Here is an 18,810-nt window from a genome sequence, read left to right as displayed (position 1 = left end):
GCTAAGGTTCTCAAGGCTGAGATTTTGTTCAGAAGTGAACGTGCGTTAATGAGTAATAAGTTTAAAAAGGGAGTGTGTAGTGTAAAAAAACCGAGAGCATCCTTATCGATGGTATGAGTTCTAGCTATGCCTGGACTATGGTTTAATGTGTTTTCCGGATCGCATGGGCTATAGCATGAGCGAACTGTAGTGCTAGTGGAACAAGGGATCTCTGGAGGCCGAAAAAAATCCTTATTTTGGTAAGGTTGAATAATTTGTTGTACTTGTTTTGGTGGACAATTAAGACAGGTGCCTGCATGTTGGGGTTGCGTTGATGGTGCATAACCTAGTATACCATCTTCTCTACTGCGAGAGTGATGATAAGAGTTACATCTTGCAGGTTTATTATTTATTACATATGGGGGAAACCATGGGGCACGTTGGTTTATTGCCGTCTGTCTAATAGTAGGCCTGCTTACATGATGGTTGTAGTGGCCGTCTCGTGTAACGTTTGAACGAAATGTGTCCTTATAACCTCCCTTACGATGAGTAGGGTTAAGCATAGTTTCAGAAATTATACTTTTGTTTGGTAAAGCAGTTGAAATATTTTTGGTAATCGGTTTAGAACTAGAAGGTTTTTTATTTACTTTCTTCTTAATTGGTATATTCTTTTTAGGTTTAGCAGTGTTTTTATGAGCCTTCACAATAGAATCAGGTGTTTGATTTTGGGCTTCCGATATTACACTGGAAAGAATGACATTAGAGTCCCCATCAGATATGTCCTGGTTATCTAGGGCGAGTAGGGGTATGAGAGGCAGCAAAACATACAAAACCAATGTGAGTTAGACTTTGGGCGTCATTTGTATGTGGTGAGATTTGAACGGGTACACATCTTATGGCAAAACCTTTTACACTCGTCACTTTGCATTCTTTCCTCTACGGGGAATAAACTGTAATATCCAAACAAAGGTTCGGACTGAAGAATAACTGTATTGGTGGTTTAGACATGCGCTATTTACCAGTTGAAATCAAAACAAGGTGATTGGGAAAATAACTGTTCTAAACAAATATTGTCTCTCACTTATTCAACCAATAACTTTTCCCTCAATAATCGATTGAGCGCACCAAAAAATACGTGTCATTCTGTCCTTTCTGGAAAGGTTACGTAAACATCCGTTCAAAAGATATTATTTGGTTGCTTCATAACACAAAGTGCTTACAGTTCTTGAAAAGTGCCTCAATTCACAATCAAAATGCACGATCCCAGTCAACTCAAGCAACACAATCAAAGAGGGAAACATCAATATGGCTGCCGCCAAGATTAAGTATAAACTAAAACAACATAAATACAGTTCATTGAGAAACATAGAAACTCAATGAAGGTGAAAGAAAAATGAGAAAACTATAATAAATTAAGACATTACCATCTCAAACGGCATCAAAAAGACTAAGAAAGTGTACAACTAAAGAAATAAATGTGAACAAATTACAAATGCATGCATGGATAGATTTTCACGCACAAAACGTTCAAAATGGGTCTTACATAAGCAATTAGCCTGTTCACATTTGTAAATACTGCCAACAATTGTAATCGGTTTAGGAAGTTTGGAACACAATATGATCACAATATGAACACAAGTGTCAGAGTCAGTAGGAAAGAAAGTACCACAAGACAAAGTTTAGCAATACTTCTAAGCTAAATCGAAATACTTTGAGTTGATGTAGACCAAAGATGATTCTTGACGCAACAGGTGTACAAAAGTAAAGACCAAAGAAGCATAATCTAGTTCGTTGATAAAAAAAACATAATATGACAAATTAAATGACTATATGAATATAAATATGACCATTATTACGGCTGACGATGCATTAAGTTGACGTGACAAAGTTGAGTTTAAATCCAGCCGTACTAAATCATTGCCTTTTTTGGAACCCCCGCTCGGAGTGACTGACTGCATCACCGTGTATGAAGATCAGGTCCGAAAATATGATAAGTTTTGTAATTCATACCTAGTGTGATCTCTAGTGTGCCTCAATAAACCTATAGAGATTGTGGTTTCTAACAATTTGCTAATAAATGATCTTATCCTACTTCTAAATTCTTTAGGCCCAATATTGACTGCTTGCTTGAGTATCTGGGCTACCTGTCCCTACCATCTACATATTACGACAAGTTGTTTTTGTTTTAACACGCCAATATGTTTGCTTATCAGTTATCCTATTCAGGTGCTTCTATGAAAAGTTTAGAACCTTTCGCTGTACAAGTGGCGAGACTATAATTTATGGACGAGCCAATTAGAAGCATTTGAGGAGTTTCAAGGTCACGGCGCCTATTTCAGTGCCTGATGCTCATGTACGATCGGTTCACAGCGAATTTAATAGACTTGACAATTAAGCGGCTACAACAAATGAAACTACTGAGAAGTTGCTGTATTTGTAATTATGAGTATTAAATGACTTGTAGACCTTGTGCGGACTACCGTGATGTTGTCCTTCGATGTATTATGTGCTGAAGGAAGATGTTTGCTAGAATAAGAACCTTTATCGCTCTATCCAGATTGAGACTAAGGCATATTATAATATTTGCCGCCAACTTTATTATAAAAGCACCAGTAACATTGGCTGCAATAATCGCAGATGTTACTGAAGCTTCGACTGTGCAGTAGTATGAGTATTGTGAGGACATATCTATGATAAAAATAATAAACTTACACAGCCGGAGTACACACAAACAATAATGAAGCTATATGGTCGAGGCTAAGAGGGTTTTTATGGCCTTATCATGGCTCCAGAGACCAACTATTATGGAGCCATATGGATGAGTTCCTCTACCTTATGCATTACGATTTTGAAACCTGTGAACCTTTTTCTAACCTTGACAAGTTTTTGGACCATATAAAAGAAGTGTATCCACTTTAATTATATGGTTTTATACTGTATATTTTTACTCTATGCTGACTGTTTGCTGATTGGCTAACATTTCTCTAGGTCACTTAAGATTCGTTCGAAGGTCGTCCATAAATTGTATTCTCGCCGAATCATGTTGACATACTGAGAATTCCATATTGAAGCAAAAATTAAGTCATATTCTTGATACAATATTATTGTTGAATAAAGCTGACGCTAATAATATTTGGGAATCGTAGTAATCGCGCAAAACACATGAAGCTTTCCTATCATACTACACATGTACTGTAGGTGATTATATGTTGGTTCGGCCATTATCTGTTGATGTAGCAGAACTTGTGGAGGATAATCACAGGTGACTCGGCTTTGCAGACATGGTCATTTTGTATGAAGTCTTTACTCACATCAAATATTTCATTCTGTCTTTAGCCTAAATGTGTTCTTTACAAACGTTAAACGTTATGTCAGGGACTGTTGCGATATGACGAGTCAGAATAGACAATAATGTGACTTCCACGTAAGATATTATAGATTAGGTTTCCACATCATGACATATCTACAATTTAAGGATTAGGCCTACTATTATAATAGTACTAATAACGAAGTAGACCATAATTGTACATTGAGAATTTACGAGGACAATTCAGAAAAGTTCACCAGCCCGGGACAAATTTCCTATCAGCTGAATATCGACTTCCTCATGGATTCAATTACTGGAATTCATAACCACAACACGTGTTCGAAGCCCCATCTGTCGACTCTTTCAAAAAAGTGCTGGATCAACTGGGAGGCCATAATTGTTTGGACTAACATAGGCCAACTAGCCTCCTGCCCTTTCCAATTTGAAAATGAATACCTTCTAACCGTCATAAGTGCAATGAAAAGATTTTGCAATATTTAGTGCAAGCGTGAGTTTCCTGAGTTCTACAAAGGCAGATTTATCATTGCGTTCTGAAGGCTTTTAATGCTTCCTTAGTAGTATAATCATCCTCTTTACAGTGTTAAACCTTCATTCAGCTCGTCTGAGAGTAGAGAAAATGAAGTCACTAGCTCGTCAGTGGCCTGAGATTGGAGCCGATATTAGTTGAAAAACTGTCCCGCTCGTTTACATAAGCTATCGTATAAAAAACCCTACTTGAAATTCTTATTATGCATTTTATGAATCGCGGCAGTGTACTCACACAATTTCCTGTGGCCCACTCTTTAAACTCATGTGATGGTTTGGTTATTATTGCAAACGGCCAGAAGTGATACTAAAGAACACTCCTACTCGAAACTTAGCTCAAAGAGTATTGAAAAAGACATCTGGTCGTGAAGGCATACATGATATGTTAGTAACTGATAATGGTGACAACAGACTTGCTGATATTGGATGCTGTCACCTGAAGATACGACTGGTCTTCTAGTTTTGCAACTATAAACCAGTAACACCTTCTATATTCGAAACTTTCCCCAACCAATCGAAATCAGATGCGAAGAGATCGGAAAGATATATTTGATACGTTATCAATATATCGAGAAGCGTTTGGTCTAATCTGGCCAGTGAACGTAGGAGCTGTGTCCCACGCTGGTTCGTAACGTGATCTGGTGCGGATGCATGACCGAAAGCCTTCAGTTAAACAAGTCCACTTAAAACAATGTGGTCAGCATCCAATGTCGAACACTTAATGAGCTATTGATTTTGGGGAGTTATTTGCAGCTACACACCCATCTACAGCCTCACGACATCCTCAGTCTAGCAGAAAATTTCGTTCAAACTGTAAAGAGTCCTATCACACCAGTGAGTCCAAGTAATCTAAAAGACCTAGGAAAATGCATCGATAATTTCTTGCTTCATTATAGTAATGCAGAACACTCGAAATCTCATGATAGTCCGGCCAAACTCTTTAGATCTCGCATACTTCGAACCCATTCAGTTCACTGCAGACGTGTAGACCAAATGGATACCATTGAAGTAGGTGACTACAATTTTGGTTCTGATCTGTCTCTGACCAACCCCAATTATGTAGATAATTCAGAATTTTAGATAGACGAGGAATGTAAAAGTCAGATTGCCGACCAATTAAGACCTAACAGAATTTCAAATAAACCTAGACCACACTATAGACGGAGAACCAACAAGTCGTGATAAGTAGACGATACACTTGCTGTGGTCGAATATTTTACGCTATGTCTAAACCTATCATAATAATACAACTTCATACTGTGTACTTCAAATTCACCACTGTGTCTGGTTGACATTCTAGGGCTATTGGGATTAGTTCTATTTCGTTTTATTGTTTCGGATTCAGAGAACACTTCAGCTATTGTATAAGCTCTATCTCCAGATTTGATATGTTAATGCCTTCAATTAACCGATCGCGCAGTAGCACATGACGTTGAACACCAAAATTACGCTCGGTGGCTTGTTTCTGAAACCTGATGATAAACTCTCCAATTTTCTAGCGAGTCATTTTATGAGATTTCGCTCTATCACGACATTCGAAGTTTGGACATTTCGCATGATTTAGTTGTTCTTTGAGAGTTGAGTAAGGAAAGTGAATAAAGCCTATCTAATAATGACGAACATTCAGTAAACCGTAGGCATCCTTCGCGACGAATGTAAGTAAATGAGCCGTAATTTCATCATCCTTGACATCTTTCCTAATCATACTCCAGATTGGGCCAAAACTGTGCTTTTATTCTAACAGCTTTTTATTGAGGGAGTCAAACAGAACTAATTAAACCTGAATGAAGGATCTAAGACTTTATTTTGCGATGCCAAATACAATGTGGTGAATTTATCGATAAACACGCAAACATACGACAGATTTTAGACATTACTTGCTTAACCAAAAAATATTTTCCAGGGTCTTGTACCATTGCTTACTAACAAACTACCTATTCTATTTTCATTTCGACATTTTGAGATGAAACCCTTCCAATTTTATTAGGATCATATGTTGACGAGGCACTTTTGTTCAGTTATGATGCATCTAGTGTGAAAGTTCAAGTGTATACTTCTACCAGAATCACAGTTTTAAGTCAATTATTTTAAATTATATGAAACGTGATATGTAAGTGGTTACATCCGACCTATTTTTCATTTACCGAGTTTTTGCAAAATGTTATAAGGTCATTAATATATGCTATTCACAGTAAAGTAGAATTGTGGCTTGCAGTTAAAACGTTTTGGGCTCGTCAGTTGGATGTGTCTACATTTCAATGAGGGTCTCCAAACTGATGTATAAAACACACGTCCATCGCCTCACAACGCATTATGCACTGAGCTACCAAGTTTGGATAATCACCGACTTGTTTAATAGATTTTATTATATCGTTTTCAATATATTTCGAATAACACGAAATATGGGTCCTGAATTCCACCGACAATCAAAGTTAGTAAAACTTGTGATTGGATAGGAATATCAGAGCAATGCACTGATCCTAGTGAGGACTTACCACTTGAAGTTCTTGAATAAAAAAGCTTTAAATCTATTATTTTTTGTTGAACACTTCCGTACCATTAGACAGTGTACATCCGCATAACCACAAGAATTTACAGAAAACTATAATCTCTAACTTGTTACTTGTACAAATTTTCTCTCCGCTACGAAAGTGTTGGTTCTGCAGTCTTCGGGTTACCTAGAATTGAAGATAATTCTGACCGATACATATACGGGGTCAGATCAACGTTAAACTAAAATATGAGTGACTAAACATGCCTGCATTTACAAGATAAGAAGCTAATATCAATTTTAAACTTCATAACACCTAGAGTATCACATGCAGTAAATAGCTTCATTCTCTTAATGTACCTGACTTCGAATCAAAGATGCAGAGGAATCAACAACACTACATGACTAGAATTAAACACCGGGATATATATATACTTTTCGTATACAATCGCCAGTTATTTACAATAGACTAAACAGTCAGAATGTTAGTATATTGCGGACGAAAGTCTAGCAATCTCACTAAAAAAGTGCGGAAAGATGTTTAAAATACTGATGATTATATGTGTCAGTGATTTCATGACAGCATAGACGTCAAGGTGTACGTGGTCATATGTTCAAGTCTAAGTTTAATAAAAGAAAACCAATGTATTTACATGCTTTTAAGTCGGTATCTAATCTAACTAGCTAGCCTAGACAAGACACCTAGCAAAAGCTAAGTATCACTGACCCATAAAAAGTAAACGACTGAGAATAAATTTTATGTACACAAATATACAGAAAGAAAATTATTAATATTCACCCAAAATAGTTTCGCTGAGTTTGAAAAGATCAATTTTCGGGCGATAGTACGACTTGGGACGTTTAGAAGCTTTTTCTTTTGAAGTATCTACAGGGTTGCTTTCTGAAGTTGTAGAAAGTTGGGGAGAATCCATATCACTTTCAAGGTTATTTTTTTTAGACGCATCAAGCTCTGCTTTCTTTATTGAAATCATTTCTTGTAAAGACGGAGTACTGCGCGAGGAATGCCTAAACTCATACCGGTGATTAGTATTTCGTTTAAACTGTTGGTCACTCCCAGTATCCTGAATCGACTGGCACTTACGGTCACCGGCATCGGAATTCGTAAATTGAGATAAAACACAGTCGATTGTTTCTGAAAGGTGGAGCTCAAAATCCGGATCTCTACGAAGTACGCTTTTTCTTCGTGATTTCGGTTTACTTGTTGCATCAGGATTTTGATTACATGACTGTTCGTTGCATTCGATTGAGTCTTGGTCACATTTAGCTGTTTAATTTTTAAAAGAGTGAACAATAGAAACTGGGAAACAATGACTTTATTTGTAGTTGAGCTGTCTACTTTACAAGATCCCTGTTAGAAAAGACTTTCCAAAAGATATTTTATGGAATCGAGTAATATTGATAATGTCTATTTCTACATAGAATTGGTATAATTTACTGAGAATCGATTTTTTAGATTTCAATGTAAATATTCGGTGAACCTGACATCAATGCTTTTGGATGGCATAAACTGGGAATAAGTTTATTCTTGTTTAACAAGTAGTAATTATTCAGCATTGAAAAAAATTCTGCATCTATTCCGCTGAGAGTAACAAAAACTGCTTTAAATTACGAATCAATCACTTAAACAGACTTTGCAAACTACGCAACTGAATACAGGCTCCTATATTCGGCTTCGAACTACAACTATTGTGTGAAGGTTGGTGATATTGCCAAGATGGATAGAACAAAGAAAGTGAAGTGTGTTTTTAAATGCAAATCAATGGTTACGAGCAAAATGATTTAACTTTTAAAGGACTGTTCAAAGATCGGTAACCTATTTTTATGAAATATGTACAAATATTTATCAAAGTTTTGAAAACGCTTAAACAAATCTAATGAGACTCTAGGTTGTAAGAATAAAAGAATCAAACGATGTGATTAAATCACTAGTTTGTAATTTATATTATCATCAAACTTTTTATAGACTGTAACTGTATGCCTATAGAGTCTTCGTAAACAATGAAAGAGAATATAAAAAATGTATAGATTGATAGAAATCAGAAATATGGACACAATACTTATTCTAAACATGTGAAATTAACTGGACAACATAGTATCTTTGATAAAAATAAAGGAATGGAGATTGATTATTTTGTAGCCAGTTTTATTTGTTTTGAAAAATCAGATAGGATAATGATTTGTTATTCTATTTTAACCCGAGTTAGCGAATTCAGTTCACATATAGGAACTGGAAACTTAGAACTTAAACCATCTACTTATTTCATCTATTACATATACGGAACAAATGTACAAAATAGTGTAGTCCTTTTCGGTATGTTGAAAGCGAGCAACTTTACATACATACAAACAGAAAAAAACTTGGTTTTAAAGAAAATAAGGGTAGATTTGTGATATGCTATGAAAAAAATAGATGAGATTTTTGTAGCGTACAAACACAAGGTTGGAAATCCGAGTTTGGTTATTGAGAATGAAGAGTCGCACTTTTAATTCCAAACTATATGTATTATAAGTCACCAAAACCGTTTATTTGTCTTGCTTAACTAATCATACGTAAGATAAACAAGTTGGATAACAAGAAAAGCAGGTTCGAGAAGTGACACTTTGTTTCAATGAGACTGAACACATCTAGACGGATTACGAAAACAAATCACGCAGTACATGACTATGGAGGTAAAACTAATAAACATTAAGAAATCAAACCAAGTTACACAGAAGACTCAGTCAATATATATATGGGACGACATAGGCTAGGAGAAAGGAATGAGAATGGCGAGAGCTTCGCAGATTTATGTGCATTCAACAAATTGGTTATAGGCGGCACGATATTTCCACATAAATGCATACACAAAGCTACGTGAATATCGCCGGACCACACCACAGAGAACCAGGTAGATCATATTTGTATAAAAAAAAACTCCGAAGAACAATGGAGGATGTGAGAACCAGCAGAGATGACATAGATTCAGACCACCACTAGCTGGTGGTTGCCAAGATGAAAACGAAGCTAAAGAAGCACTGAACAGCTGGGGAAACAGTATTACAAAGGTTCAATACAGCCTTCCTTCAAGATACTGACAAACTCAACCAATTCAAGATAACTCTCAACAACAGGTTCCAGGCCTTACAAGATCTACTCAAAGAAGAAACTACCTTGGAGGACAACTAGAACGGTATCAAAGAAGCATTAACTTCAACGTGTCAGGAGGTTCTGGGTCTCAGGAAGCATCATCATAAGGAATGGATCTCTATCGACACCCTAGACAATATTTAAGAAAGGAAGAACAAGAAGACAGTAATGAATAACAGCCGAAGAAGAACAGAGAAAGTCAAGGCAAAAGCTGAATACATGAAGCAAACAAGTGGGTGAGGAGGAGCATTAGAACCGACAAGTAGAAACACGTGGAAGAGCTAGCAACATCGAAGAACCACACACAGACATTCCTATATCTGTCAATCCACCAACGATCGAAGAAATCAGGATGTCAGTCAGGCAAATCAAGAGTGGGAAGGCAGTAGAACCTGACAATATACCAGCTGAAGCACTGATCAGACATTGAATTAACTGCAAACATGCTTCACCTTCATTCGAGATTTGCGAGGAAGAACAAGTGCCGACGGACTGGAAAAGACACCTCATCAAGATACCAAAGAAAGATCTGAACAAATATGACAACTATAGAGGCACCACACTACTGTCAGTACCAGGAAAAGTCATCAACACAGTAATGCTGAACCGGTTGAAAGACGCAGTAGATACGGTCGTGCACAGACCAAATCGCGACACTGCGGATCATTGTTGAACAGTTAATTGAATCGAACTCGCCACTATATATCAACTTCATTGACTATGAGACGGCGGTTGACAGTTTGGATGGGAGAAAATTACGGAAACTTCTTCGACACTATGGAAATCTTGAGAAGATTGACAACATTATCCGGAACAAATATGACGGGCTACAGTGCAAATTTGTGCATGAAGGACAGTTGACAGATGCCTTCCAAGTAAGGACTCTCCCCTTTCCTCTTTCTTCTGGTGATTGACTGGATTATGAAGACCTCGACAACTGAGGTGAAGCACGGAATACAATGAACATCTCAGAATTAATTAGACGATTTGGACCTCGCAGATGACCTAGCCCTCCTATCACGTACACACGAACAAATACAGACGAAGACAGCAAATGTGAAAGCAGTCTCTGCATCAGTAGGCCCCAACATACACGAAAAAAGCGAGATCCTCAAATACAACACGGAGAACACAAACACAATCACACTGGATGGCGAAACTCTGGAAGATGTGGAAACATCATCGATGAACAAGGAGGACCGGATGCAGACGTAAAGACGAGGATTGGCAAAGAAAGGACCGCATTTCTACAATTGAAGAACATATGGAACTCAAAACAACTATCAACCAACATCAAAGTCACAATCTTCAATACGTACGTAAGACAGTTCTACTATACGGAGCTGAAACGTGGAGAACTACTACAACCATCAGCAAGAAGATACAAGTATTTATATACAGTTGTTTACACAAAATACTCAACATTCACTGACCGGATACTATCAGAAATAGCCTTCTGTGAGAGATGACAAACCAGCTTCCAGCTGAAGTGGAAATTAGGAAAAGATGTTGGAAGTGGATAGGAAATACATTAGGGAAATCACTAAACTGCATCACGAGGCAAGCCTTAACTTGGAATCTGGTAGGGAAGCGGAAAAGTGGAAGGTCGAAGAACACTTTACGTGGGGAGATAGAAGCAGATATGAAAAGGATGAATAACAACTGAAAAAGATTGCCCAGGACAGGGTTGGATGGAGAGCGCCGGTGGGCAGCATATGCACCTCCACGAGGAGGAACAGGAGTAAGTAAGTAAGTAAATAAGTAAATTAGTAATATATATATATATATATATATATTTAATGGGTAAAGTTTTGAAATAGTCAATAACTAACCTAGATGTGATTAGAGATCTTGGTTAAATCTTTAATCCCTACACCTTAATAACGTGGTGCAACTAACACTTCGTGAAGTAAACGGCAAAATGACAGCCGAACTTTCCAAGAACTCAGTAACAATGGGTGGAATAAACAGTCCTAATGAGACAAACAGTAGACTCACCTTTTTTCCTATTACTTTTTGAGGATTTATCCGGTTTCGCATTTTCTTCTTCATCACTTGACGGGAACAGATTAATAAGATCGTAGGTTCGACGGTTACCTGTAAGCAGGAAATTGACTTCTAATATGAATTCGACTTACGTAATGCTTGGTTGACCAAATAAGGATTGCGTTTTTCTTCTCGTTTAAATTTACTCTTTTGAAAAAGGTAGGTTCAAAAAAGAGGAACTTTTAAATGTTTGATATAAAATCGACTTCTAGAAATCGATAACACTGGTAAGATAGTCCCACGTGATGTTATAAAAACTGTAGAATATAGTTTAAACGTACTATTCTTGAAGTTTCGGAAAGTTACCACAACTTTTGGTGTGACAAAAACCACTACTACGTGAAATAACAGTGTGAAAAAAACAAAAATGAATTGGAGCAGTGAACAGTAATAATAAGCAATATTTTTCGAAGGAAAAGAGGGAAGTGAAAGCTGTGGAGTTTAGAAATTATTTACATTGCGAGTGCCGACAATAAATAATATTTTGAAGACTTTAAGAACAAAGGGCAATATTGAATTACAAGAAATGTGGTTTGCTATCTCAGCATATTCAGTGACCTCATTTGCTTCAGTAAACACGGAAAACAATCCGCTTTTTTGATCCACTATTGATCAGCTACAGTTCAGTGCTAGGTTAGTGAACTTCGCAAAAATGTCCTGATCATTAGGAAGAATCATTGCGATTATAAATCCTCCTGGTTTACTTTTAAAGGTCGGAAGAAACAGTGTAATTTGTCTGAAGACTATATCTATAAACCATAGTAAAATCTTATCGCATTAGGATTTAAGTCAAGAGATTTTTAAAAATGAGGTGAGTCATATGATTTGGAATCAATGGTTTTAACTTAGCTTCTTACACGTGGATTTAGGGAACCGATAAGTATATATTGTTTTCTCGACACAAATGACTTAAAACCTTTGGGTTATGCAACTGATTTAGAGTATACGAATGAGATACACAATAACTGAAGACGATGACTGAACAACCTTTTCAGTGCTTTGAGGGACAACGAAAGAAATCCTAGAATAAGGTAAAGCACTGATCTAGGCCAACATCTACTCTGATCACACAAGGTGGATAAATTAAGCGCATTAACCACTTTATTTATCCTCAGTCTGATTGCCGCTGGTGGATTAGTGGCTAACGAAACGCCGACATAAATACAAGATACATAAACGACTTTGGAAACTTACAACTTATATGGGACAAGTGAGACGTTTATATGCCTGTCCAAGAGTGACTACATTGCGCAGTTATTCGCTTTGTATTATTTTACTGGATTTATACGATGGTTGATAGTGTTTGACTAGAATATTTTCGAAGCATTGTTCCACTTGAAAAAGCTAGCAGGTGAGCAATGCATAACTAAAGCGCAAACTACAGTGTAAATCAGGTTGATGAAGTTCTGAACTCTACTTACCTGAAGTGACTTGGATATTTGTAACGTGTACCATGTCTTTTCCTACTTAGATAGGTAATGTCAGCTAACGTAGGAGTCAGTCAGTCGACAACGTAGGACCAGGCACATATATGCATCGGTCCAAGTTGCCATACTTCGTTAGCACAACAAGATGAACACCGGATTCATAGAAATAGTTGATTTAATGGTGGTAGTATATAAAGAAAGGTTGTATATAAGGATATAGTATAGGAAGGAAGAACGTTATGAAGCAATTTTAATCTCAAGATTTAAGGTAAGACAAAGAGTGTATACACCTACGCCATTGTGATCGATTCTGAGCCATGTCACACAGTCTCTAACCATTGCCTACGATAGTCACGCGGATCCCAACCAAGTAGTCTGCATCTACCAACATGACTCAGACTAGAAGTTGGTGACTTCAAGCATTCATGCCACGTTTTGGTTTGGCCCCCCCCCCAGCTTTCTTCCAACCATCCCCAATACTAGTCATCATAGAGCGTCGTGGTAATCGATGTTCAGGCATACGTAACACGTGGCCCAACCATCTCAGTCGATGAAGATTCATCACCTCATCAACTGACTTACCATCATTCCCTAATACCCTGCGTCTAACCTCACCATTACTTACCCGGTTATCCCAGCAGATGCGAGAAATATTTCTAAGGTATCTGTGGTCAAATACTAGTAACCTACGAGTATCTTCTACTCTTAATGGCCATGTTTCACAGCCGTAAAGTAGAACAGAGAGAACTGATGCGCAGTATACTCGTCCCTTAATTGATAGACGGATATCTCGTCTTCGCCATAGGTGACGTAAGTTGGCAAAAGCCAAACGAGCTTTTTGAATCCGTGTTGAGATTTCGTCAGACACCAACCCATTAGGACTGACCAGACTTCCAAGATAAGTGAAGTTGTCCACGCGTTCGACTACTTCACTCCCTATCCTTAGTTCGGGTGTTGACGCAGGCCAGTCCTGGAGTAACAATTTACATTTGGATGGGGAGAAACGCATCCCAAACATCCTGGCATTATTACTGAGTTCCAACAGAAGACTCTGCATTTTGTCAGTGTCTTCACTAAACAGGACTATGTCATCTGCGTATTCTAAGTCGATAAGTGAACCTCCTGGTAGAAGATCAACTCCTGAAAATTCAGTCGACGAGAGTGTTATTTCCAGCAACAGGTCTATAATGAAGTTAAACAAAAATGGGGATAGTGGACAACCTTGACGGACACCACTTGAGGTTGTAAAATCAGATGACAGTTCGCCATAAGCTCTCACTCCACTGGTAGTGTTCGAGTAAAGAGCCTTCAGAAGCTTTATGTACTTCTCAGGTACACCTTTCAATGACAGACACTGCCACAGAACCTCTCGGTCTACAGAGTCAAATGCTGCTTTCAAGTCAAGAAAAACTATCATTGTCGGACGCCGATAAGCATGTCTGTGCTCTAAAACTTGACCAATGTGAATATGTGGTCGTAGGAGCACATTAGAGGAATGTTATGGGTGGCCAAGTGAGGACACGTTACGAGTTCTTGAAGTTACCGATCGTTAGACTGAGAGATAACAGGAGGGGATGAAAACCTCATGGTTAGGACCAGTGGGATATGCGTAATGTAGGGTTAGAAACCTAAAGCGATATAGTTCGAACGTAGTTGTAGTGAGGCAAGTGTGTCTGCTTTTTATCTGCTTATGAATCTTGGGTTTCAGTGTTTTATTATGCTTTTGTTATTTTACTTCATTTGTGTTCCGAGTTATATTCTTCAAATTCTCTTTCACTGATACCATTATTGATTAATTACCTAGGTTTATTTACTCTTTGTCTTTTATCGGACCCCAAATTTCTAGGTTCTTTGTAGTTTTTTTCGTTTCGTTAATTTAAACTTTTTCGAATCTTATCTATGATGCCTAATCTTGTACATTACCACTAATAGTGTTGCAAAGTCTACTACTTTTGAATTTTCGCTGACTATTTCATTTAGCTATGCAAATGGACTGCGGTAAATTGAACCGATATACACATGTGGTAGGTTTTATGTTGCGTTTAAATGACTAACCTTTTTCTGTACTGGTTCGAGTTAAGTTGTACGTCGTATATGACTGACGAACACAAAAGTGTACTTATCAAAGTTAATTAATGTTAAAGAAGTTTGATATATATGTGAACAATTATTTATCACGATAATGACAAAACGGAAAGGAATTAAGAAAAACACAATAATACGGAGATAGGACACTAGAAAATAAATAAAAAACTAGGAGAATGAAGGTGAATGGAATAAAAACCAACGGGGATGGACAACTTACAACAAGTTCTGATCGCTTGCGGCGAGGAAACATTTTTTCCATCACGTAAAAATCAGTTCCAATGGTACTCAATGCTCTGTAGAATCGTGTAGTCTCACGCTCCGTCCATTTCCTTCCATGACCATCCCGAGGAGGTCGGAAACTCCTATAGTCAACACTGAGTATGCCAGTTTCTTCACTAATATGGCGTAAAGTTTTCGCATCGAAATTATCCCGTTTTTCAACTAATAAACTGGTTTCATCCAACACAATATTTCCATTGGCATCAATTCGCAGTTGAGGAGCTAATGGATCCGAATAAACATCACTCGATGAACACTTTGCGGAGTTTTCCTTCAAATCAGGAGTTTCAGTGTTATTGTCATGTGATTTGAGGTCATGATCACTTGCTTCCACGTCACTACTTAGTGAACAAGTAGTGGAGTTAAGACGCTCCTGTCGATAACTTGTCTAGTAGTAAATTGTATAAACAGAACTTACGTTGGAGGCGGTTTATTTGTAGGGACCCAATGCAGTAAGGAACGAAGAGTGACAGAAGCTCGATCAAGAGGTTGATCTACAGGAGGTAGTACTTCTGTTGTCTTCACTTTAATCTTGCGAGGCTGTAAATTTTGAAAACCAATTATTAAATATTAGACAACTACCTTCTTAGAGACAAATAGGTTTACTATTTCTTCGGATACCTGTTGAGACCTTTCAGAATCAACACGAACATCTAGGTCAGGGTCGGTCAATCTAAAAATAAACGTGAATTTACAAAAAATGTTACCTCGGAGTAGCTGTTTTAGGAGTTTCACACGGATTCTGTGAAGGAAGTGGTGAACTGAGAAAATAAGGCTTATCGGATTTTGCTACCTTGGCTTAGGTTCACTAGTAATGATGCAGGATGATGACTCCTTAGACGGCTGGGGGTCGGACACCTGATTAGGTCTGATTTCTTGAGTTTCAACTTCATTTCTATTAAAAAACGTTGCTTTAGTAAAAACGAAAACGTACGTTTTTATATGTGTCTTGACTTGTTTTATCGATGGTCTGAATACTTTCGGCATGATTTTGACACAACAAAAGACAGGTTTTTAGGCTGGGTATAGTTTAAGAGAAAGAAACACTGATAAGTAGGATGTATAATACTGTAAGGATAAATGCAATAAGGTTTAAGAGCAAAAAGGTGACTTTTGCATCAATAATTCGCTTAAAGACACAATAAATTTCAGTTACCATGACTGAAGGCAAAAAGTCTTACGAGATGGTCTTAGGCAAATACAAAAATGCAAGTGGGAACCCTTACTTTAGGGGAAGCAGGTCTTTTAAACATAGTGCGGAAATTTTCGAACAAACAGGTTTTACATAGATATTCCACAATGAAGTTAACTATGAGACTATTAAAGGGTAGGCAGTTGTTAACAGAGTGGGAAATTGATCGAATATGCATCAGCCCAACATATAACACTTTACAGTATAATAGCAAGAGGGAGTCGATAACAGAAAAGCGAAAGGGTCCACTGAACCACAAATGCAGATTTTTTCATACAACAGCCCTATAATTAGGTGCCATGTTGAATCTAGCATGTGAGTATGCCAGTTTAAGTTGTCAGAGTGAATCTCAGAGTATTAGAGCTAGTAACAGCTCTTAGAGGACTATCATCACCGTATATGAGCACGTAGTGTTGCCACTGGGTGCGACATATCCTTCAAAAATGACATATGTTACCCAAAGCGCTCAGTCGCTACAATCAGAGGAAACTACTTGAATTGGTGAATTTCACACCAGATCCTCAATGACTACAATAACAGTGGTATCACTAAATAAGTCACTAATTCTTACCAAACATAGGTTAATTTTCTTAAAACTATTACAAGTATTATATAGGCACCTGGTAAATAAACTTTGTGTCCATTTTCAATCGCTCACTACTAAAAATTTTCGACAGTATGGGATAACAGGAGTTTTACAGAAGTACTTGGAGCTTTTGCAGGGGAGAGTACATTGTTCGTCACAGACAGCAAATGATCTGACAAAATGTGAAACAATAAAAATTATAAACCACATATCGTTTCGTTTACGCTGGTTACTTGCTGATTAAATGACATTTGGACAGCCTGTACATCGACATAAAGTACACTAGTATTCACATACGAGGTTAAAATCTCGACTAAAAAGGCAAAAGGTGGAGAACAGAGAGGTGACTTCAACCAGTTTGAGATCTGTTCGTGTAAGGCTTCACAGATTTACTTAGTTTCCTCACGTAAAGACTTCTAAACAAAAAATCTCAGACCCAGGGAGTTGACCTGAAATGTGATTTCGGTCAAATATTTGGGAGGATGTGTTCAACATATTTGTTACTTGAACACAATCCGACCTGTTTTAATAGTTTGCACAATTCGGGAAACATTCGAAAGGAAAAAATCATAGACTAGATTGATTAAAGATGTAGACACAATTTTTAGACGTGAAACTTCTTAAGATAGGAACCACAACCACTTTATTCCAGGATGACAGGACAGTGGTGTTATGTAGCTGTTCGAAGGAAGACCCTAATTAGCATAACTAACAAAAAACTAAATTGTATTCATTCAGACGTACGCAGACACTAAATCACTTTGTTTCCATGTTAGACGGTATTTACGTGGTAAGAAAATTAGGACGCCTGTTTACGCAGTGTAAGGACACATCAGACAGATTCTATATATACATGTACATAAGATCCACGCTTGTTGATGTCAAGTTAAAATAAGTTGCTGCCATTAGAGATTTTGCCGAAACGCGAATTTTTTAGTCTAAAAAGCAAACAGGAAAACGCCACAATAAAGTAGTCACGAAAAATTACAATCTATTTCACCGAAGAACCAAAACTCGAAACGTTGTACCCGGATCTGGATGTCAGACGTGAAAACGCTGTTCTTAATTCTCAAAACGCAAACTGAGATGTGTATTGGATAGTGGGTGTTTTCGAACAGGAAAGGAGCAGGATAGCGAGACTGTTGAGACTACGGAATTTGAAAAACAAAGGTCTCTTAATTTGATTGCAAGAAGTAAAGCAGAATATTTGTCTTATTTGTGCGACTCTAGATACATGTTATACATATTCAGATGTATATACGAAACTGTGTAGCCCATAAAAGTTACTTAGATTACTTGAGGAGTTACTGACTCAGGATAAGTTTTTCCGACTGAGATTGGCCAGTAGCAGACATTCGAACGAACTTACAAACGATACTGTGCTCTGGATTTTCAAACATGAATGTTGTAGAACTACGTCCTCTTGGTATTATATACTAAGCTTCCCAAGGTGACGGCCTACACCAAAGGCCAGACGAGTGACGCAAGAATTCATGTTGTACGTGACGAAATCATGATATTCAATGAAATTATCGGTGATATTACATCTTAAGAACGAGGATTACTTTGTTGCAAATAAATTGTAATAGAATCGCTGTAGTAGTGTCTACAGTTTTTCTAACGAATATGTACGCGCGCTTTACGAACGTAATTTTCGTTCCTCAAACTTTTCCTGTGTTTTAACGCGATAGAAGCATCACAGCCTTTAACGTCAAGGCTAG

The 18,810-nt window shown here is 37.5% G+C and overlaps 1 protein-coding gene across 1 annotated transcript; it reads right to left on the bottom strand.

Annotated features, from left to right (window-relative positions):
* Window positions 1-7,111: 7,111 nt before the first annotated feature.
* Window positions 7,112-18,589, bottom strand: Smp_052800.1 (putative poly(p)/ATP NAD kinase; the record flags this gene model as incomplete). The annotated part of the gene is made up of 9 exons (XM_018793913.1): window positions 18,386-18,589; window positions 16,246-16,330; window positions 16,105-16,206; window positions 16,019-16,072; window positions 15,894-15,984; window positions 15,730-15,851; window positions 15,250-15,694; window positions 11,610-11,664; window positions 7,112-7,608 (listed from the first exon to the last, which is right to left on the bottom strand). Exons 2-9 carry the CDS (start codon window positions 16,296-16,298, stop codon window positions 7,112-7,114), a joined length of 1,419 nt encoding a protein of 472 aa, XP_018648378.1. The 5' UTR covers window positions 16,299-16,330; window positions 18,386-18,589.
* Between the last annotated feature and the right edge of the window lie 221 nt (window positions 18,590-18,810).

The sequence above is a fragment of the Schistosoma mansoni genome, chromosome 1, assembly GCF_000237925.1.
Source record: "Schistosoma mansoni strain Puerto Rico chromosome 1, complete genome".
In the NCBI taxonomy this organism is placed as follows: domain Eukaryota; kingdom Metazoa; phylum Platyhelminthes; class Trematoda; order Strigeidida; family Schistosomatidae; genus Schistosoma; species Schistosoma mansoni.
The sequence above is the reverse complement of the archived record's forward strand: the minus strand, read 5'-3'. Positions and strand labels throughout refer to the sequence as shown.